Below are 24,295 nucleotides of genomic sequence, written 5' to 3'. Positions count from 1 at the left end.
CTAAGTCACTTAGAAGAAAAAGTGGGAAAGAGCCTGGGACATATTGGCATAGGAGACAACTTCCTGAACAGAACACCAACAGCCCAGGCCTTAATGTTAACAATTAATAACTGGGACCTCATGAGGCTGAGAAGCTTCTATAAGGCTGGAAACACTGTCAAGAGAACAAAGCGACAGCCTACAGACTGGGAAAAGATCTTCACCAACCCTACATCTGACAAAGGTCTAATATCCAAAATATATAAAGAACTCAAGAAGCTAAGCACCACCAAACCAAATAACCCAATTGAGAAATGGGGCTTGGAACTAAACAGAGAATTCTCCACAGAGGAATATCAAATGGCTGAGAAACACTTAAAGAAATGATCAACCTCCTTAGTCATCACGGAAATGCAAATCAAAACAACTCTGAGATTCCATCTTACACCCATCAGAATGGCTAAGATCAAAAACTCAAGCGACACCACATGCTGGTGAGGATGTGGGGAGAGAGGAACACTCCTTCATTGCTGGTGGGAATGCAAACTAGTACAGCCACTTTGGAAATCTATCTGATGCTATCTCAGAAAAATGGGAATAGGGCTTCCTCAAGACCCAGCTATTCCACTCCTTGGAATATACCTAGAAGATGCTCCAGCACACAACAAGAAAATTTGCTCAACCATGTTCATAGCAGCCTTATTCATAATAGCCAGATCATGGAAACAGCCTAAGTGTCCCCCAGTAGAAGAATGGATAAAGAAACTGTGGTACATATACACTATGGAATACTACTCAGCTATTAAAAACAAGGAATTCCCGAAATTTGTGGATAAATGGATTGAGCTAGAAATTATCATAATGAGTGAGTTAACCCAGAAGCAGAAAGACTTAAATGGTATATACTCACTTATATCTGCATACTAGCCCAAGGGGCATGTCCCACGAAAGCCTTACCAGGAAACTGGGACAGAGGGGAGGACATCCTATTGGGACTCTAGATGAGAGAAGCATGGGAGAATGGCAAAGTAGAAGGATCCAGAGGGTCCTAGAAACCTACAAGTAGAACATTATGATAGGAAGACTTGGGCCCAGGGGTCCCGCTCAAACTAAGGCACCAGCCAAGGACAATACAGGCGGTAAACTTTAAACCCCTACCCAGATCTAATCTATGGTCAGAACAGTCTCCACATTTGAGTGGAGAGTGGGATATGACTTTCTCATGTACTCTGGTGCCTCACATTTGACCATGTCCCCTGGGGGGTGGGGGGGGGAGACATGGTGGCACTCAGAGGAAGGACAGCAGGTTACCGAGAAGAGTACCCTATGAGCATATACAGGGGGAGGTAATCCCCCACAGGAACAGTCATAGGGGAGGTGAATAAGGGGAAAAGGGGAGGGAGGGAAGAATGGGAGGACACAAGGGATGGGATAACCATTGAGATGTAACAAGAATAAATTAATAATAAAAATTTTTAAACAAAGAAAAGAAAAAAATAGAAAAGAAACAACATCCCTAGACATTTGTGTGTAGCTTACACCATAAAAAGCAGGAGATTATGTACATTTGCCTTAGCATTTTAAACGTCTTTGCTTAAGATGGAATATAGTTTTTCTTGCTCTACCTTTGGTGTACATCACTAGGTTCACACCATGCCTTCACAGTTGCTTCTGTTTTGAGGAAAGTTTTCAGTATATTGCGCAGGCAGGTATGCCCTACACTAGCAATTCTCTTGCCTCAGTCTCCCAAGTACTTGGGATAACAGGTGTGTGTGTGTGTGTGTGTGTGTGTGTGTGTGACTACCATTCACAGCTTAGAAAGGATCTTTGCATTTCTGCGAAGACATTTCTGGGGTTTGGGGAGTTATGGCACTGAATATGTAGAGAGGTTTGGCCCATGATCTAGCCATATGGCCTTTCAATCTGAGTACAAATCTTTAACAACAACATTTTATATTTTTCAGTGTGTAAATCCTTTACTATGCTGGGCAGTAGATTCATCCCTAAGCATTTCTGCTTTGTGATGCTATCAGAAATGGACTTGTTTGAATTTTCTTTTGGATTATTTATTGGTAGTGTAAGTACACACAACTCTTTTTGTATGTAAATTCTGTGATGAACCATACATTAATGCTGTAACTGGTAAATATCACCTGTGGACTGGAAAGGTTTTCCTGCCTTCTTTCTGTCCCCTCCTACCTTAATTTCCAACACTGTGGGGACTAAAAGTAGGCATCCTTCATCTTTAGGTTTTCAGTCTTCCACCATCATTATGTTACCTCTGACGCTTTAGCATGTTTAAGAAGTTTCCTTACCTCAATTTATTGTCTTTAATCACAACTGATAGCTTACTGAAGATAGACACAGGAAAATTGGAAGCTTTTGAGACAAGGGAAGAAAAAAAAAAATAAAATGAAAACAGTTGTGGTTCCTAGATGTTTGCTTCAAGGACTACGTCTGTCAGCAATAGGTTTGTTATTAAGAAATAAACTTCTACTTCATGGCTTCTTTGTCTTAATACGTAATAAGAAAAAGGGAATTCTTTCAAATGTATCAAAATCTGTTATAAATCAATGAGATCAAAAGCCAAAACCGTATCAAAAATTAAGCAAACAATACAATAAAAAAATTTTAAACTTTAAAAACATGCATTGTCCACATATTAGAAAGTCAAATCAAAATTGGACTTCTTGGCAAAGAAGTCTGAGGCTATACTGAGTCAGTTTTGGTCCAACAGTGAAGCAAAGCCTCAGGACGCAGAAAAGCACCACCTGTGGGGAGCAGAGCTCACAGGCATGAGATGATGGAGAGGCTGTGGCCCCAGGGTCTGGTGTGGGAACTGCAGGGACAATGTTGGCTCATTCTCAATAAGCAAACTAGATGTGAATGGAGAATAAGAGAACCCACAAGAACATAGATCCTTCCGCTCTTGGCAACCTGGACACTGTGACCTGTAAGAAAGGCACACGCCTTTAATCCCAGCACTCAGGAGGCAGAGGCAGGCGGACTGCTGTGAGTTCGAGGTCAGCCTGCTCTACAAAGTGAGTCCAGGACAGTCAAGGCTACACAAAGAAACCCTGTTTCGAAACCACCCCCCCCAAAAAAAATTGATATTCTTGCACTTGAAGAAACATAGGTGACGATGGTTCAGCTGCTGGAGAATCTGAAGGAAAAGAACAGGAAGTCTTGGATAAAGCTGAGGCGCCATGGCTGTTTCCACAGCAACTAAGTAGGTGAGCTTATTGTTTGGGAGCTGCTCCCATACCCTATACACCACACTGATTTACCACCCTTGCCTTCCCAATCATGTGCAGATTTCCCTTATAGTCATCCCTAATTTGGAGCCATACAGGAAAGGGGAAATAGTGAGTCCCATTTCCAATTGGTCAGAGACAGGACCAGCACAACTACAACGGGAAGCGTGCAAGGCATTCTGTTACCAAAGGACAGATTTATGTAGTTGCAATTCCAATTCTACTGATATAGTCTTTTAAAAATTCTTCTACTTATGTGAAACATATAGCTTTCATTGCAATATTTGCAATAGTAAATGTAAAAATACGAAAAACTGGCATCTAAAGAAAACTGGTCAATTAATGTTTTACTTACATGTTTCTGGAAAAGCAAGCTAGAAGGCAGTATTTCATAAGATACTATTTGCGTTAAGATATTGTATTATTTGTCTCCCCGATGTAACAAAATCCCTGGCAAAAGCTAGTCATGAAAGGGATTTTTTTTCCTCCCAGTTCAAGTGTGCACTATGGTGTGGTGAGGAAGCCATGACAGCAGAATGCTGAAGTGGCTGGCCACATTGTCCTTACCATCCAGGCAGGATGCAGAGATGATTGAGCTCGTCTCAGGTTTCCATTGTATTCAGCCTGGGTTCCCAGCCATGGAGTGGTGCACATATGTTTGCAGGAGTCTTCCAAATTCACCTAATTTGGGTACTCCTACAGGACTGCCCAGACAGTTGCCGCTTTGATGAGTCTACATCCTGTGAAGTTGACAATCCGAACCATTTCAAGTCCATCTCTTGCCAATGCGCACCCAAACTTAATGCTTTTAACACGTAACCTGTTACCTTTGCACCCATAGGCTTGTAGCCATCTCATACTGCAAAACGCGTTTACTCCAGCTTCCACAGTCTCCACGTTCTTTGTCAGTCTGTGCTGGCTAGTTTTATGTCAACTTGATACAATCTAAAGTCTTCTGAGAGGAGGGACCCACAATTAAGAAAACGGTGAGCAGTGATACGGAGTGTAATCTAAATAAACCCTTTCCTCACCAGCTTGCTTTTTGACCATGGTGTTTTGCTGCAGCAATGGAAACCCTACCTAAGGCACAGTTCCAGAGCTGTTCTAAGGCGTAAGTGCAGATTCCCTTGTAAGATTCATGATCTCTTAACTGTGACACCCTGTACAATAAAAACCAAGTTACATAGCTCCAACAAAAGCGTATTCCAACAAGGCTCCACTCCCTACAACTCCACAACCTTCCAGGGGAACTAAGTGTTCACACGGGGTACTGGGAGTCCTCCATGCTGATACAGAGCTGTAGTGCATCCTCCCTTCCTCCTGTCAACAATTGCAAACTTATGAGTAAGTGGTAATTTCTCACTTAGAACTTTGTTGTTTTTATCTCCTCCTTTTGTTCATTAAGACATAAAATGTTTCGTTTCCCTTTTAAAAGACCTGGTATTGTATGCTACATTTATTATAGTTTTGTTTTGTTTTTTTACTTCAAAGCCATTAGCAACCTAGCCTTTGTTAAATTTACAGATGTAAAGGGAATAGACTTTTAGCACTCATAAATTTATAAAAATGAGTTCAACTATTTGGCATTATGTTCTCTTCTGGGCATGAATAAGACGGTGTCCATTTCCATATTTGCACATGCCCACTGAGATGAGCAGAATATGAAGGTCATTTTCAATTACTGTACTTTCAGCTTCCTTAGGACCACATAGTTTTACATAAAAATGTTGTCTCCCACTCCTGGAAGTTTGCCTGTTTTGACTTAGGAATCCATGTTGCATGTGCATATACATATACATATGTGTGTGTATGTATACATGTATGTATAAATTTTTCAATAACTGTGGGATTTTTCATTATGTGCCATAGAAATGAACAAATTGGATTTTATTTATTTATTTATTTGGTATTTTTGCCTGCATGTGTGACTGCACACCAGAAGACAGCACCATATCTCATTGTAGATAGTTACGAGCCACCATGTGGTTGCTGGGAATTGAACTCAGGACCTCTGAAGAAGAACCAGTGCCCTTAACCTCTGAGCCAACTTTCCAATCCATAAATTGAGTTTGTGACAAGTAATTACATAGGGTGATTAGTTTACCATTCCTCCCAGTGCTCAGCCCTTTAAAGGAATCAGTCTGTACATTAATAACTTTACATTTATTAAGTCATACCACAGGCAAGCCGTCAGAAAAGGAGTATGATCTGGCGCCTAGCCTTAAGGCTCCTATAGAGCCTCTAATTACAAGAGAAGACAGACACAAAGAGTTTCACAACACCGATCCCAAATGAAAATTGTTGTGGCTTTGATGCTTGTCTTCCACTATATAGTAATAGGGACAAAACCTAAGCCTACTGGGCATGGGGTACCACACCTGCAAGTGGAGACAGGAAATCAGGAGGTCAAGGTCATCCTCTGACTACAAAGGGTATTTGAGGCCAGCGTGGGCCACACGAGACTCTATCTTAAAAACGAAAAACTAACAAACTGAGCTTATCTTGTCCCTACATTCTTAGCAACTATCACACTGTTTAACTTGTCATCCTCCTGCCTCAGCCTCCCAAGTCAGCACATATGGATTGTGTCATATTATTGCAACTTCCCCAACACATTGATGTTCTTACTGTCATCAAAGAGTGCAACTCGGTATTGTGCACAGTTTATTCTGAGACAACTGGGTTCGCAACTAACAGTAAAGAAGATAAAGACTTAAAAAAAGTCACTAACTTTTATCATCTTTTTTTTCCCCCTAGAATTTGCTTGTATGAAGAAAAGCATTGTACTGGGCAAGTTCCACAGTACAGTCTTCAGGCTTGTGTGGAACTGAGGAATTAAAAGAAAATCTTCCCATTAACCTATATTTGGAGACAACTGAAAACCTGACATTCTTGAAGATGAACACAGATAACCTCAATGGTTGGTTCCAATTCACTTATTTCTTCCAAAACCCTAGGAAGGAATTCTAATCAGCACAAAACTTGAGCTTCCAGTTCTCATCTTAAGAGTTAGGTTGATGACTTCTTTGATTTTTTCTTCTCTGCTTCCTCCTTTTCTTTTTCTATTTCAGTTACCTGCAACTCAATTTCTTTGGCACTAAACATCTGAAAAAAGAAAACATCAACAAGTTTTTCATTTATACAAATACTTGAATATTTTCTATCAGTATTGTATAACTTCAGGAAATACAAAATGATGTGCGTGTACTAATGCGGTTAATTTCAGGTGTGTGGCATCTGGTATCATTATTGCAGGGCAGGGCGTGACACTTCCTTAGACACCCTACACATGCACTGTTTACTCTGCAACACCTAAGTGCAAGGCTTGTTTGTGAGTAAATAACTTCGTTGACCCTCCTCTTTGTAAGCATAAGGCTATTGTGCAAATTCAAATGCTAGTTTCTGTACCCCCCCCCCCCCATATTTGGTTGCAATCCTTGTTCTGAGAATCTCCTGTCTCAATGTTGTACAAATTCTGCTCCTCAATTGTACCCTGGTATGCCAATAAAGCAGCTTACAGCCAGTTGCTGAGCAGGGAGAAAGTAGGGCTGGACTTCCTGCCAGCCAGTGGAGGAGGAGTTAGAGGAGGAAGTAGGGGACTGAGCCATGAGAGAGGCCCAGGAGCCATCAGGAGAAGGACCTGGAGCAGGAAAGCCGCAAAGTGCAGGTATCTCTGAGATGTATGCTGGGAGGAAACCAGATTAGCTTAGAGGGTTAATAATACAGTAATAACAGCTCAGGTATTGTGTTGTGAAGCTTATTATTAAACCAATATAAAAAAGTCTAAGTTATTTGTGTGATATCTGAGTTAAGAGAGAAATTGAGAAACAAACAGTTTTATAAAAATAACCTTAGCACCGCTCTTCCATTCTACCACGTGCTTCTCTTACAGACTTCAGCTACTGAGATGGTTAGAGTACGGATTTCTCCACAGGCTCAGGTATTTTCGGCATTTGGTGACAAGCTGTTACTCTTTTGGAAACCAGCCTTAAGTTTTATAGACTGGTGCCTCTACTTCCAGTTCTAAGAGTATTTGTGAGGAGATGAGGCAGGAGTTCTAGCCTAGATTATTGGGGGCAGACAGCATGAGCACATGCACATGTGTGTACACACCTGTGAGGATACTACGAGAAGACAGTCCTTACACGAAGCTGACTGTACTGGCACTCAATCTTGGAGTTTCAGGGCTGAGAGAAATATTTATGGTTTAAGCCAGCCAGTTTATGATAATTCTGTTAAGGCCTCCGTAACTAAGACACACTTACAATGATGTTATAGTCTCCGATTCAGGGGTAAGCAGTATGTTGTGGAACACAGCATGCACCAGGCAAGGAGACCTGAGCATGACACGCCTGGTCCTTCATAATGGAGTCAAAGGGATAATGAGCTGGCTCGCTGCGATGAGAGGAGAGTCTGAGACATGGTCCCCTAGAGCTGCTCAGCTCACTGTTCCAGCTCCTGACTAAGCAGTCTCTTGCCCCCCCCCCCAGTTGGCAGTTACTCCCTCCTTCCAGCGTGGCCTAGAGTTCTAGAGCATGCCTATCATCCTTAACCTTCATGCAGCTCCAAGGTTTCTTTCAATTTTGCTTTACTAAACCTTATTTTCTGAATTCCACCTTTAAAAACTGTTGGCATTACTCATAAGAAACATCTGTGCTTCTTTTTCCATCTTGGTCATACATTTTTTTCCTTCTGTTTATTATTCTCCCACCCCCACTGTCTTTTTGATTTTCATTTTTGTGTGGGTGTTGCTGCTTTTCCTAGACATTATAGAAACCTGCTTACATGGGCCTAGAACCAAACCCTGGTATTTTCTACCTAAGTATAAGAGCACACACAGACATCGTTTATCTTTTCTTTTTGTTTAATGATACTCACTGAAATGGGTGCCATTCACTGAGAATCTACTGAGTAGCACACTAACATTTCATTTACTAGTAGCTGTTTTGGGTGGTGGTGTTTGTTTTTGTTTGAGTCAGCATCTAACTATGTAGACTTACTTGGCCTGGAACTTACTATGTAAATTAAGCTGGCCTTGAACTCACAAAGCTCTGCCTGCCTCTGCCTTCTGAGTGCTGGCATTAAAACCATGCCTACCCACACTCCTTAGAAGGATAATGCCTTGCTATGTAGCCACCCATGGCTTGCCTAGAGCTTGTGACCCATTGCTTTGGTCTCCCTAGCTAGTATGACAGGTAGGTATCATCACGGTAGGCTACCCAGCAATGCTTGGATGGAATAATTCCTAGCCTCATTTGTATACAAGAAAACTGGAAACTAATGGTGGGGACTGTTTGCTCCAGGTCATCCTATGAAACAAATTAGCCTGCTAGAGTGTGGACTCAGGTCAGTACACATAAAAATTTTAAAGAAGGTCTACTAAGTCCGAAGTTCTCTCCTCACTATGCAGCCTATGCTGAAATGTTATATGAAACTGTGCTGTAACTTAGCCTCCAGCCAATGTGCCCTGCTACCATTCATCAAGAATGGTACCCAGCAGGTACGCAGGTGTCATAGCTAAAGAAACCATCCTAATTTTTGTGGCTTCAGAGCCCGCTGTTGTTGGTGTATCTGCCCCTAAAGTCTTGTCAGACAGGTGAAAACTGAGCCCACTACCCATCTCCATAGCCTGAGTTCACACCTGTTGTTTCTGTGGGGCTATGCAGGGGGCTACTCCAAGGTCTGTCCCCATTCTTTTTTTTTTTTTAATTAAAAAATTATTTTATATGCATTGGAGATTTGCCTGCATATATGTCTATGTGAGAGTGTCAGATCTTGTCAAACAACCTACTTCTTTAGCTATGTCACCTGCGTACCTGCTGGGGTAGACATACACACAAGCTGAGCATATATTCTTGATGAATGGTAGCAGGGCACATTGGCTGGAGGCTAAGTTACAGCATATGTAACTAAGTTACAGTTGCCATGTGGGTGCTGGAATTTGAACCCTGGTCCTCTAGAAGAGTAGCCAATGCCCTTAACCACTGAGCCATCTCTCCAGCCCCGCGCCCCCCAATTCCTCTTATTTATTGAAACTTTGCTGCTGCCCTATCCTTTTGTCCGATCTGTTGGGAAAGTAGTAAAACAAACCTCCATTGTTCTACTGTACTGACTATGGCACAATTTTTTTTTTCTGAAAATACTTTCCTTACCCGAAAAGAAAACATATATAAAACCAATCTTCTAAGCATATTTTAGTACAGCTCCCCATGTTTTGAGAGGTTCTGTACATTCTATATAGAGAACTATTGGTAAGCTAGACTGCTGACAATTCTACCTCAGGGACAACAGGAAACCACATAACAAATGCTCTTTAGCCACTGAGTCCTCTGGCATAATGACCTGACAAGTTGTTCTGAGTCTAACTCAGTAGCTGAAGAAAGTCATACAAACAATGTTAGGACTGTTACCAAGAAACATGAAAAGGCTATGATACTAGATTAGCATTCAAATGTGAAAGAGGCTCAAGGCATCTTCAAGTGAAATGTAGGGACAACAGATGAAAAAACCAGCACACAGGTCGGAGGTGTGCAGCTCAGCGGCACAGCATTCACAGTGCACAAGGCCTTGGGTTAGATCCTCAGAAGGAGGAACTGCCCTGATCAGAAAGAGTGGGCATTCTTCATGTAGTGGAGGTAACCAGAGTTACTGTTCTCGGGGTGGGCAGACTACAGGGTCCCTACTTACAGGCACGAATGCCATGGGCAGTCTGTAAGACACTCTCATCACCTACAAGTCATCACAAAGCAGGGCTGAACACCTGCTTGCGAGAAGCTCTAAGATTAGCAACTCTCAGCCTAGCCAGCAGTCGCTGTGGTGCGATGGAGGCATCATGCTTGCAGTGGCCATTCCCAGGGACCAACAGCATTTTAACGCCTACCAAACTGCTCGGGATGTTTCTACTGTGGTCAGTAACTTACCTTCAGTGGTTCATCTCTTCTTATTACAGCCAGTTCGATGTTCTTTCCGCCAGACTGGACAACCTAGTGTAGAGCAAGGATACATAAGGACTTCTTCCCCTGGCTCGGGTACAGCTCAGTGGTAGAGTGTGTGCCTGCTATGTGTGTGTGGCCCTGGGTTTGATTCTTCAACACGACAAACAAACAATCTACCTCTGAAAATTGTGTGTTTAATGGACAAAATGATAAAGAAACCAAAAGCAGATTCTCAGAACACATCTTATAAGGTCACTCACTTCGAGCAAAGCTTTTATTGCTAGTTTGATAGCTTCATTGTCATTCGAAATAGCATCTTCTGTATAATTCTTTTCTAGAAATTCCCGGACAGTTTTAGCACTCCGGCCTATTGCATTTGCCTAGGAAAATTAAAATAGAATTGTCAATACAAGTGGGTTTGTTACCATATATGTTCAGGTCTTTTGGGTTTACTCCAGTGTTGAATAATAGAATCACAAACTGAAGGCTTGACCACCATTTCAGGGGCTCATTGGTTATTATGTGATTAATCCATAATGGTGACAGCACTTCAAGTTTACCAATGCTTTGCCCTAGATGGTGTTTTCTATTGCTTTTTGGGTTTTGTTTTATTTTGTTTATCAAGACAGGGTTTCTCAAAAACCCGTGTTTTCCTGGTTGTCCTGGAACTCACTTTGTAGATCACGATAGCCTTGAACTCACAGAGATCACTTGCCTCTGCCTCCCAAGTACTGGGATTAAAGATATGTGCCAGGGTTAGGCTTAGGGCTAGGGTTAGGGTTGGGGTTAGGGTTGTGGTTGTGGTTGTGGTTGTGGTTGGGCTCAGGGGCCACCAAGCCCAGCTTGTTTTCTTTTACCTTAATGGTAAATTCCCAAGTTCTTTCTAACTTGACAAGACTGAATAAGTTCAAACTCCAAAGACTAGGGCAGGAAAGCTGGTGTAAGTTTACAATAGGGAGTAAAAGGGAGAGAGGAGAGGAAAGCAGGAGAGGGGAAAAGGATGGAGACGAGATATTAACCACTGATACTCATCATTAGAAAGCTGAGGCAAGATGGCTTGAGTTTGAGCCTATCCTAGGCTACATGCACAAGGTGATCTCAGCTGCACAGTGAGACCCTGCCTCAGAAAATAAAAACAAAATCATCAGTGAAAATGTAAAACAAAAACAAAACAAAACAAAAAACAACCAAATTATATGACTAGAATTGAGCAATGTTTTCTTAGACCTTAGGTTTCGCAATCTCTTAACTATACATTATCTTCTATGACTCTATAAACAAAAAGGGGGTTTCAGTTCATCCACTATTTTAGTTCTTCTTTATAAGTCTTCATCAAATGAAGGAAAGAGGCAAATTAGTTTCCCTGAATGCATGGCTACAGGTAGCACATAGGTAGCATTTCTTTTACAGGTGTGTGCCATCGCACACAGCTAGGACCAAATATGCACTAGAGAGCTTATTGTTGCCCACAGAAGCCAAAAGACCTGTCACCTGATCTGAGTGCGGGGAACTGAACTCAGATCCTCTGTGAGGCAGGATGCACTCTTACCATCGAAAATGAAAACTTCCGCCTGGCATGATTACGGAGCCTAATTTGCTTCTGACTTTTGTGTTAACTGGCTGCTTCCCAGAGGAGAAGCATAGCGTGGTTTATCAGAAAGATCCCCCAGGCCCTGAAAGTCTCACACGCTCATCTCACAGGGACTCACTATGCCACACACTGGCCTCTGAAATGAAGTAACACTCCGTAACATTCCTCACTCATTTTTTTCATGCATCAAAAGCTATATGTTGATGCTACATGTGGGCCACACTGCCAATTGTGGCTGCCAACTTGAGATGAACTCGAAACTGACGTGCAGCAGTTTTTGTATACTGAGGCCTTTTCCTGCCTCAAGTCGGAAGCTTAGCTGAGGGCACTGTTCACTAAGTGTGTTAATCTCTATAACAATCACAACCTCTGTGTCACCACACGCCCTCATACAACACTAAGCTTTCTAGTGCTCTTTTTTATCCAAACTCTATATTTTGAACTTCTTTCTGCACAAGCGAAATCAGTCATAATCATGGCACAGATTCAATGTTTTGCAGTATTCAAATTTCCTCCACCGAAGAAATTAGTCCAATACATTTTAATTTAGCCTCAAGCAAGTTCTGAGGACATAGGCAGAAGGCAGTCAGATTCTTTGCAAATTATCACAAGAATGGTTTTATATTAGTTATTTTTAGTTGCAGCGATTATATACCAGGACCAAAAGCAACCTATAAAACAGAGTTAATCTGGGACTTTCAGAGAGTCACAGTCTGTCAGGGAGGGAAGTACAGCAGCAAACAACAGACATGACAGCAGAAGCAGGAAGCTAAGAGCTCACATCTCAACCGCATACACAATGCGGAGTGGGATGAAGCTACAAAAATCTCAAAGCCCAGTAGGAGTCTGGTGGTGCCATTCAGAAATGGCTCTTCAAAAGCGGAACGAAAAGAAGAACAAGTCATCAGCCTTGGACCTCAAGTGGATGAAGGGGAGATTTTATTTGATGTCTGTCACATCTTTGCATCCTTCGAAGATACCTTTGTCCTGTTACCAATCGATCTTTCTAGCAAGGAAAGCATCTGCTGAGTGACCGGTGGAATGAAGGTGAAGGTTGACCAAGATGAGTCCTCTCCATATGTATAGCCATGATGGCTTCCCAGGATGTGGCCCAGAGATGAAAGGAGCTGGGCATCACTGCCCTGCACATCAAATTCCAGGCCACAGGAGTAAACAGGACCAAGACTCCTGAGCCCAGTCAGCCCTCAGAGAGCTTGCTTGCTCAGACATGAAGATTGGGCAGATTGATGATGTCATTCCCATCCCCTCTGACAGCCCTCGAAGGAAGGGAGGTTATCCTGGTCACCGTCGTGTGAACAGGACTTCTCAAGTTATTTTCTGTTAATGAATTGCTTTGTGTAAGCTAAAAAAATAAAAAATTCTCAAAGCCCACCCCCAGTGACATACTTTCTCCAGTGAGGCCACACCTCCTAACCCTCCAAAGACATGTGGGGACATGACAGTCATCCCTAACATGATGGCACTGACTGCTCTATCTCAGTCAATGAGTGACACTTCTCCCACAGTGCTCAGACCTGTGTAATAATACACACAACTCCTCCATGGTGGCTAAAGAAACGTAATATACCCTAGGCATCCCTTAAGGGCCTTTGGCCTTTGACTCTGGAATGCCTATGAGGTCTTAGCAGCCTGCTGGTAAAGTAAGAACAGGATACTGGTGTTCCTACTGTGTACTTGTTTTTTGCTTTTGAAAACTTGCTTATCACTGGGTCTGTGATGACGTGGTCTTTTTATTATTACACAATGGTAAAGAGAAACACCTGAGGGAAGGAAAGCAATTCTTTTGCCCAGCTGTGGACCCATAGATACCTGGAGTGCACACTTTGATGCCCATCTGTACAAGGCCTTCCTCTGGCCCCCTCAGCAGGGCATGCTGTCTGGCTCTAGGGATGCCATCCTTCTGTAGTAACGAGAATACATTCACTTAACATATACTGAATTGAGTCTAAGGCTCTGGTCTCTCCCAGTGGATTCAAAGGCTACAACAAGCCATCAACTGAGAATCAAGTGTTCAAAGAGCCAAGCCAATGGGGAGAATTCATTCAAACCAACACATTTTACTCCCTGACCACCACAGGCTCAAGGCCACATCATAATGCAAAATGTACTTATAAGGTCCAACTTCAAAAGTCCTCATAGCCTTTAATAATCCCAATGGTACTGAAAACTCCAAAGTCTCTTCTTGAGTCAAATTCTTAATTTTAACCCCTTATACAATTAAAAAAGCAATATACTATATACTTCCAAGATGCAATAGCACAGAATATACATTTCTGTTCCAAAGCAGAAATTTGGTATAGTGATAAAATGTAGGCTCAAAACAAGAGGAGAACCCAGCAAGGCCAAACACCAAATCCTGTAGCTTCATTTCTAGTGCCTGGGACTTTAGTTTCAAAGGACTTATATGGCTCATCCCCTCCATCTTCGCTCCCTGCACCTCTCCCTTCCCCTCTCTCTCTTTCTCATTCTCTCACTGTCTATCTCTCTCTCTCTCAGGCTAGTTATGCTCCTCGCATGCAGCTCTCCTTGGCGTGTGTCCCATATCTCTGACATCTCCAACATCTTGGGGTCTCTATTAAGGGACAGCTGACTCCATTTTTCTTTTCTTGTTAAATATATTAGAATTTGATTTATTTATGTATTGTTTATGTTTCTCTCTCTCTAATCACATTCTCAGCTATAGGTCAACTTATTTTTTTGATTGGTTCTTCCTCTATAATCTTGTGGTGGTTCATGTAGAGGAATTTTAATCCAGCAACATGGCTACTTTGGCAAGGAACCACATCCAAAGAGCTTTTAGGTCTGTGTTGTCTGGCTGGAATGACATATCTTTACTCCTTCTGGCTGGGATATAGACACACCCTTAGTACACACCTTCCCAAACAATGAAGTGACATCTGATTGAGGGGCAAAGTGATGAATCAGAGAAAGATTTGACAGAATGAGTCAGAGATAAGATATGCCCAATCCCCACAAGAACAGACAGGAAAGAGAAGCTACTTAAGGACATACAGTCGAGTGGAGACAGTAGAGAAAGAGTAGAGAAGACATTCCAGTAGAGAAAGAAGTAGAGTTGAGTACGGTAGAGAGTTCAGCAGAGAAGGCAGTGCAGGAGAACTGAGCACAGAACACTAGTGAACAGGAAGTTCAATCACTTGAGTGCAGTGGAGGTGAGTTGAGGTCTATAAAATTTGAAATATGTAGAACAGAAAACAAGATAAGCCAAGTGTTTTCAATAATGACGAGTCAGATGTTTCTATTAATTAACTTTAGAAGCTCTCCAGGTCTGACAAGATGAGTCAGCAAGGGTTTATGAAAGTGTTTGTGGCATAAATCTGAAGACCTGAGTTCTATCTCCATGGCCCACATAAAATTGGAAGAAATCCACCTCCTGTGTCCTGTGAGCACCGTGGCATGCATGGGGTCACACATGCATACGCACACATACACAATAACAACGGCCCGCAGAGGTGGCTCAGCAGCTAAGAGCTCTTGTTGGCCTTGCAGAAAATCCAGGTTCACGTGACAGAACCTGTTTGGTGGCTCACAAGCATCATAACTCCAGTTCTAGAGGATCTGAAACCTTCTTCTGGCCTCTACACAAACCAGGCGTGCATGTGGTGCACATAAATACATAGAGACAAAGCATTCACACACATAAAGAGATAAATAAATTTTAAATGTAAGAAATCTTTTCACACAAGGTTTTTTCTTTTTCTTTCTTTCTTTTCTTTTCTTTTTTTTTTTTTTTTTGGTGGGGGCCGTTTCGAGACAGGGTTTCTCTGTGTAACCTTGGCTGTCTTGGAACTCACTATGTAGACCAGGCTGGCCTTGAACTAAGAGATCTGCCTGTCTCTGCCTCCTAAAGGCTGCCAAGCTTTTAAAGTAATTCCCATAGACAGTCAAGAGTTTAGAGAGGGAAGATGTAAGATGAAGTAGCTCTAAATTAAGAGACTAGTTATAGAGTTAACCACACTTAAGATATCTATAGTGCTTTTTAGAAGACCTGAAAGTATTTCAATAATGAAACAATAACTTTCTTTAGAGAAACGCCTCCACCAAATACTTGGAACTCATTATACCCTTTAATATAAAAGAAAAACATTTGGAGGAATTATAATCTTAAAGATATAACATAGTATCTTATTTCTCAACTTTAAGCATTATGGCCAATGTTGAGAACAACACAGCATGTCCCCAAATCATAGTACTATTGGTGCTGGGGCCTTAGTCTATGAAAACGAGTTTTCTACAAGGTGGTATAGGATAATCTTTTCATTAAAAACTACTGCACCCATACTAACGTTGATTATATTCACTCATTCTAGGCTTTACCAGTATTCATTGTCAGCTAATTTTAATGTTGTTTTTTTTTTTTTTTTTTTTTTTTTTTTTTGAGACAGGGTTTCTCTGTGTAGCCTTGGCCATCCTGGACTCACTTTGTAGACCAGGCTGGCCTCGAATTCACAGCGATCCGCCTGCCTCTGCCTCCCAAGTGCTGGGATTAAAGGCGTGCGCCACCACGCCCGGCTCTTCATTTTAATGTTTTAAAATGCAAACCTTAAAAAAAAAATAGTAAGCAAAAAATATTTGAATATAAAGTCTGAGTGGTAATGAGAAGAACGTACTAAAAATTTATAAGCTATAACATAAAGGAAACAGATTTTTATAAGACTATATCATTTTTTAGGTACATATTTAGGTATCTGTACTTCAGAACTGCTCTAGTCACATATTTAAATTTTATAATTGTTATAAAATATTATTTTAAGAATCAGTGAAACAAGACTACAGAAAAAGAAATTCTGAGTTAATAGCCTCAAAGCCATATTTTCATCATAAAACACATGATTAGAGTTTACCATAAAACAAATCTTGAATGCTCAGGACACAAGCTTTCTCTAGTACATTTTTGTGCAATAGAGGAAATAACTGGAAAAAATACTTTTGAAAATAAGAATTGATAAGGTTTCAAAAGTTCAAGAGAATACTTCCAGCTTGGTGGTGGTGGCGCACGCCTTTAATCCCAGCACTCGGGAAGCAGAGGTAGGCAGATCGCTGTGAGTTCAAGGCAAGCCTGGTCTACCAAGTGAGTCCAGGACAGCCAAGGCTACACAGAGAAGCCCTGTGTTGAAAAACAACAAAACAAAACAAAACAAAACAAAAATATAGAGAGAATACTTCCAGCGGAGATTCAAGTAGCACTGTTAGATGCCTTCCTTCTTTATTCATTAACTATAGTTAACGCCCCTCTGCTATGTAAGGGTCTAGCCACTTACACTAGGATTCCAGTAACATAAGACATAGACAACAATCCCTGACCTTAAAGCTCGTGGTCATGGGGAGACAGACTATCAACAAGGAACTACTATGTAAATGCTGGTAGAAAACCGAAAATAAACCACGAAGAGAGGACACTAGGAATGGGCTGTAGTAGCAGGAAGGTTGACAAAGGACGGCAGCCATGTACACATATTTAAGAACAAAGCTCAAAGTAGAGAAAAAAATGTGGGAAAACACACAAGACAAAAATCTCTGAGGAAGACACATGCTGGCACAGAAGACCAGAAGACCCCAGAATGGCTGAGGCAAAGCAAGTGTGGGGTGGACAGCTAAGCAGACCCAGATAGATAAGGCTTTGATAAGAGGCTGGATAAGAGCTTTGGAATCTGTAGGGAGTTGCAGGGATTCAAGAGGAGATTTTGTACAGATCTGATGTATCTTTTTTTCTTTCTTTCTTTCTTTCTTTCTTTTTTTTTTTTTCATTTTGTTTTGCGAGACAGGGTTTCTCTGTGTAGCCTTGGCTGTCCTAGACTCACTTTATAGACCAGGCTGGCCTCGAACTCATAGCAATCGCCCACTTCCGCCTCCCGAGTGCAGGGATTAAAGGTGTGCGCCACCAGGCCGGGCTGTAGCTTTTAACAGAATCATCCTGTTGACAATGAGACCATGTGGCTAATAAGCAAAGCTAAACCATTTGCCATCAGGCCTCCTTTCTTGATTCTTTTTTTTAAACAAAAGTTTAAAGATTGTATTATTTATGTACATGAGTGCTCTATTTGCATGTACATCTGCATGCCAAAAGAAGGCATTAGAACCTGTTATAGATGGTTGCGAGCCACCATGTGGTTGCTGGAAATTGAACTCAGGACTCTGGAAGAGTGGTCAGTGATCTTAACTGCTGAACCATCTCTCCAGCTCCCAGGCCTCCTTTCTTAACTTTCCTTATTCCTGCTAGAGATCAGCAGTTTACACTCCTAAGTATCACCCAGCATGCCAAGGCACTTGTGCATGCGCTGTATGTGTTGGGAGTCACCGAATCTTGTTGAAAGAGAATACCCAGGAGTCCTGTGAGGGCCAATCTTGTCAACCTGACGGGGTGAACAAGCCTGGAGGAGACACTTGTAGGGCACACTCCGCTGTGAGCGTGAGGGCATTTCCAGACACAACTAGATCATGAGCCTCTGACATGGCGAATGATTTCTTCCATTAATGACTTTAAATCTGAGCAGACCACTAGGGTGTGGTAGGGCTGCGCAAGGCGGAGCCTGGCTGGGAAAGGTGGGTTACAGGCTGTCTTTGGGAATGTATCTCCCCTGCCCCGTCCTGTTAGGGCTCCGCTCTGCATCCTGGCTGCCAGACCTGCACAGGTCCATTTTCTTTAATCCTGTAAGGTTGGAGGACAAAGACAATCCTTGCACATATTCTGTTCCTTGTGTCACTTGTGCTGCAGTAAGTGTTTCTGACTCAGGGACATAGCAGCAAGCTAATTTACACAGCATGTAAATATTATGGTATAAAATCAAGCCCAAAGCCAATAATTAAAAACAGAGGCTCTTCCCGAGCTGGCCTGAACTCTCTATGCATCTCAGGTCAGGCTCAAATCTTTGATTCTCTTGACTCAGCTCACAGACTGCCATGATCAGTTTTAACGTTGAATAGTCAACAATCATTGGCAGTTTTGAATGAATCTTTTATACTGTGCCTTGGTCACCTGGAAAATATGAGCTCACTGAATTATACAGATATTCTAAATGTTGACTTATCTCATTTCTAAAATACCAAAATATTTATGCTCCTTCATTTTATCAATAGTTTCATTAACCCCCGCCGCCCCCCCAAAAAAAACACTGAGAAAGTGTCAGGAACATTGTGATAAAAACATTTTCCAAATTTTGATTTATACCTTGAGCTGTATCATTAGCAACAAATACTATCTGATATTTTCTGCATAAAGCAGGCTCAGTCTGTTCAATCCTGACCCCATCCTGCCAAGTTCCACATCTGAATAAACACTATTGTTGTCTGTTGTTCTATCAAACACAAATCAAGTTCCATTAAGTATGAGCTGTTTTGACTTGCAAGTGAAAGAATAGCCTAGTTGTTTTTCTGAGAGCAAACCTCACTACACTTGCAGATGTGCTGTGCGCACATCACGCAACATGCTAAAGTGCTATGCATGTAATTACCAGCATCAAAGATGACGTAGTGCAAGTTGAATTTGCTCATTAACTCGCTGCAAATTCATGGTGGTGCGGAGTACTGAGTACCATTCCGGCTTGGTGCTAAGGCACCAGCAGCTTTACCACAGGCAATGAGGACACCTGTCCACATACAAAAACGGAACTGTTGTCTTGGTGTTATGAGTTTTTCCTCATGGGTCACAGAGGTACAACTAGCCTCAGATCTACCATGGGATGGAAGGGGGAGGACACACAGTGATCTGGGTCAGTCACATGAGTACTGACCTAGCATTTTAAAAAAGTTTTTTAAAATTAATTTATTCTTGTTACATCTCAATGGTAATCCCATCCCTTGTATCCTCCCATTCCTCCCTCCCTCCCACTTTCCCCTTACTCCCCTCCCCTATGACTGTGCCTGAGGGGGATTACCTCCCCCTGTATACCTAGCATTTTTTAAATTGGGTTCCATATGTTCAATCTTTCCCTTTTATAGAAATTCTGAGGAAGTACTGAGAATATCAAAGGGGTAGGAATGGGAAACTAACCCTCAGAGATTTCTCCAAATATTGGTAGGGCCTCAACCTGCAATCAGGCAGTCTAGTTAGCCAGCTAGTGATTCAAGGCTCATTGGCTCACCTGTCCACCTCTCAATCAGCCAGGGCTGCAGGACATTTGATCCCACTTGAACCCCATGAGTGCCAACTGTAAGAACCTGTTTCTTTATTGGTGTGGCTCAGCCCTAGCACACACCTTTAATCCAAGAGCTTTCTGTACACAGGGTTTAATAAAGTTAACTCTAGGTCAAGAGATGGCGCAAGTAACCAGCTGACAGGGATTAAGTAGAAAAGGACTTTGAGAGAAATATTTAAAACAGCACTAAGAGGAAGAAGAAGGAGCTTTTTGGCTTTTAGCTTTTGGGTTTTGGGCTTTTTCCTCCTGGGCTGCGAGGCGAACTAGCAAGCTTGTGGCTTTTGAGGCTTTTATCTCTGAGCATCTGATTTTTAGCTTTGGCTTTTTCCTTCTGGGACGTGAACTGAGTAATATTGGCTTTTTCCTTACAGGGTGTTGGCTGAGTAGGAGATGAACTGTGTGCTTTCTCTGCTTCTCTGAGCTAGTAACTTTTCACCTCTGCATCTGGCTCCTAAGTCTTCATTGGTAAAATCAAGTGCTTGAGATTTTTCTGTTTTTAAACAACAAGCCAGAGGGACAATGAGGTTCCCGTTGCAATCTTAGCCAGCTGTTCTTTACATCTGTGGAACTGGTTCTCTCTGTTCACTTGCTCACATTTGCAAAATGCCACAGTTTTCACTGCACAGAATGAAACCCCACTCCGCAGTTTAATTCACATGCTGATAGACAAGGTATCATTAATACTTCTGGATTGATATGATACAGCAATGCCCAGCTATTAGACTGAGTCAGCTTGCAGGCTTGAAGAGACTCAACTATGGAACCCATCTGTTCTTAGAGCAGGATGCAGTCACACAATTACTTACCAATTCACTTTGGATTGGTGGCTGTGATATTGTCTCCTCCCACCTGAACTACAAAATTAGTTGTAAACTGGCCAAGCTCCTTCGTCACCCCGATTTAAAGGTCTCCCTCGTATAGGTCAGCCAGCTCCTTACATGTAACACCCCTGCTGGTGTCGTGAAACCACAAAGTGCAGGCCACACATCCTAGACCCAGAGGCAGTTCCATCCATGCAACCATGACTTGCCACTGCTCCAGACACCATGACTGAACTCTTAGCAGCTCCAGGGCTTCCTGATTCCTCTGCTACCCTGTGCATGGCTTCTGTGTCACAACCCCTCCAGTGGAGCCTGTGTGACAAATACTACACAGGCCTGAGGCTACAACCCCTGAAAGGGGGAGAGTCTCCTGGACTGGGGCTGATGTTTCTGCCAGGAGAAAAACTGCAGTTCTTTTCTCTCATTGTGCTGAAGGTTTTTCTTTCTAACTCTATTTCACTCCCAAATCAGGACTTCTCAGGCATAAGCACGGTCGCTAGGAGACGACCCTGACTCGGGACTGTAGCCAGGCACTGTCCAGGTCTGGAGTAGCTCTGTTTCACTTCCACTTATTAAAAGGAACATGACTAGAAATTAATCATTAGTTAATAAGTTATGCTATGGTCTACAAAGAAATGGAGTATTTCAAAAGACTCCAGGCAGTGGCACTTAGATATCAGAAGAGGGAACTAAAGAAAAGGAAAAAACTGTCCTGGCAGACAGGTGCTGGGCACAAGTTTTCTTAGGGAGAGAACGTTGACCCTGGACAAAGGGAGCACAGGCTTATTGATACCAAGCCAGTAACTTAGAACTGATGACGTCTTTGCTGTGTGTTCTGTACCCTGCACTGTTATATTCAAAGTTGTAATTCAAAATATGACAACACAATGACTTCGCATTCTGTACCTGCACTGTGTATGTGTGATTGCTCACGGACTTCCTTGAATCTGCTCTGTGGGAAAATGTAACCACAAGCCCTTTTGAAATGTATGTTTAAAAACTTAGACTGCTTGGCTGCAAAATATACTCAGATGCAGACTCGATCTTGAGTTTTGTCTCTGTTTGGCAACTGCCTTATCTTCTGTTCACAGACGCTTCAAGAACTCCTGTTCCCAAGGACCTATCCCCGCCTGAGCTGGTCCGTGCACTTCTGTATAAGGTGTTGGAGGTGGCTTTGTGCGCTGTGTACTCAGATGCTGATTTCTGTGCCCAGAGATTTGGTTGTAGCCCAGATTTGAGCATTGTCATTACTACAGAAGAATCTCCTGTCTCAATATTGTATAAAAATTTTTCTCCAGCATCGTTGATTGGTTAATAAAGAGCTGAACAGCCAATAGCTGAGCAGGAGAGGAAAGTTGAGGTGGGACTTCTGATTCCAGTTAGGGGGTCCCATGTGGCGGGGAGAAAGTGAGAAATAGGGTGGAAGAGAAAGTTGCTATGAAGAGGTGAAGGTAGCCATGAGATGCACTGTGAGGACAAAGATGGAACAGGAGTGGCCAGGGCGAGACTAGATGGCAGATAAAAGGGCACAGGCTGGAAAATAGTTCAAACCAGCAGAGAGAGAGATTAAAATAGATGAGTATCTGCCAAGCTACAGTGCTTTGAAGCTTATTAATAAATGGAATAGGTCTCTCTGTCATTATTTGGGAGTTAGAACTGGAGTAGGAAAAAACATACTATAAATTTTACAATGAGAACTGTGGTTGTTATTAATAAAGAAAATCCCAAACATTCAATTTTACCAATGGAGACTCAAGAGCCAGATGCAGGAGTGAACCCTACTAGCTCAGAGAGGCAGAGAAAGACCCCAGCTGACCTTCCTAATCAGCTCACATTTCAGAAGGGGAAAAGTGCCTTCATCTTCATGTGTCTTAAATACCCTTCACTCACGTCTCTCCTATCTGCTTAGTCCCTGTCAGCTGGTTGCTTGCTCCGCCTCTTGACCTAGGGTTAACTTTATTTAATCCTATTTACAGAAAGCTCTTGGATTAAAGGTGTGTGCTAGGGTTGAGCAACACCACGACTTGTTTATAATAAACAGAAAGCTCTAGGACCAAAGACTGAGCCATACCACAATTAGAAACAGGTTTTTCCAGCTCACAATATGGGAGTTCACAATGAGATCAAACACCCTGCAACAGGTGGCACTAACGGAGGCCACAGACCCCTGCATGGCCAGCTGTTGCCAGGTGAAAATTCCCAGTGGACACTGAAAGCAAGAACTGGCAGGGGACATGGAACTGGCCAGCCAAATTGGTGATGTACAGGCAGACAAAGAACAGACTTTCCAGCAGAGAAGGACACACCCAGAAGGACTCATACCAAATGTAGATTTCATATCCATTCTACACATCCTGGTCCTCTACCTAGATTATCAAGCTTCTGTCTGAAGACTCTAGGGTTTGCTTGCTAACCATGGAAGGTGTGGTAGGTTTTGTACGCTATTACTTCAGATATGATATTGTAGCTCACGCTTTTGGGATACCTTTTCACTCACAGTGAGTCTTTTATCATCCTGTATTTCTGGAGTTTTATAGATACCAGCTAAGGCACTACTAGGTACAATAGATATGAAGAGACCTTCTGAGGTAAAGAAATCTACCTCAAACACAGGATTCCAGGGAGAGCCCAAGGTCTCATTGGGTCAGGCCTGAGATCAGACATGGTCACTGTCTGGATACCAAAGCTCATCAGCTAGGGAAGATGTAAAAAAAAAAAAAAAATACTGTACCCATGACAGCATTAAGCCAGGGACATCTATGAAAACCAGTTACCTCCTGGACCAGAGGTATGCAGATCATATTTTGAGATACAGTATAAATTTATTCTTTACATATGATTTGGCTAATAACTTAAGACTTCTACACCCAGCAACCACTAAATAGGTAATATTTGATACACATCTACTTTTATCATAGCATGTCATCCAGATAGTCTTCCATAATCCATCTAACATCCCACCACATGCCTTTCTCTAACATCTAGAGTGTAACAGTTTTGTTCTAGGCCCTTCTATCTCCAGTGTCTAGAACAAGTCTTGGCAAATAGAACTTTTGTTCTTCTTGTTGTTGAAGGAAGAAAGCTCATAGTATTGCAAACCTGGGCTTGTGAAGAGTCTCCTTGCACCTATATTCCCATGTAGCTACTGTTGTATTTATACGAACCTCTTCATAGTCATTTTTATAAAAACTATTGCTACTTCCTTCCTCATCACCTATTTTTTGAGTGAGGGTGGGGGAGAGATTTCAAAACTTATGAACATATAATGAACAGTTAATAATATATTCTTGATCTTTATACAAGAACTATAACAATGAGATACATATTGCGTTTTTCTCTACTTACACACCCCCCCCATACACTTCCAGTGTTATAAATACCACGTTTTACTTCTATGTAACTGAACATCTAACACATTAAGAATATTTCTAATTTTTTAACATTCATTTATGTGTTGTGTAGGAATGAGTATGTGGGGTGGGGTGGATGTCAGAGGACAACTTGAAGGAGTTGGTTTTCTTCCGTCAGGTGCGTCTTGGGA

At 42.1% G+C, this 24,295-nt stretch overlaps 1 protein-coding gene across 1 annotated transcript in view; it reads right to left on the bottom strand.

The window, feature by feature from the left end:
• Window positions 1-6,242: 6,242 nt before the first annotated feature.
• Psma8 (proteasome 20S subunit alpha 8) overlaps window positions 6,243-24,295 on the bottom strand; it is a 44,810-nt gene continuing 26,757 nt past the window's right edge. Inside the window, exons 5-7 of the mRNA XM_051163970.1 lie at window positions 10,429-10,548; window positions 10,154-10,216; window positions 6,243-6,338 (exon numbers count right to left, since the gene is read on the bottom strand). Of these exons, the coding sequence (XP_051019927.1) occupies window positions 6,243-6,338; window positions 10,154-10,216; window positions 10,429-10,548 (279 nt within the window). The remainder of the gene's footprint in view (window positions 6,339-10,153; window positions 10,217-10,428; window positions 10,549-24,295) is intronic.

This window comes from Acomys russatus, chromosome 20 (assembly GCF_903995435.1).
Source record: "Acomys russatus chromosome 20, mAcoRus1.1, whole genome shotgun sequence".
NCBI classification, from domain to species: Eukaryota; Metazoa; Chordata; class Mammalia; order Rodentia; family Muridae; genus Acomys; species Acomys russatus.
The sequence above is the reverse complement of the archived record's forward strand: the minus strand, read 5'-3'. Positions and strand labels throughout refer to the sequence as shown.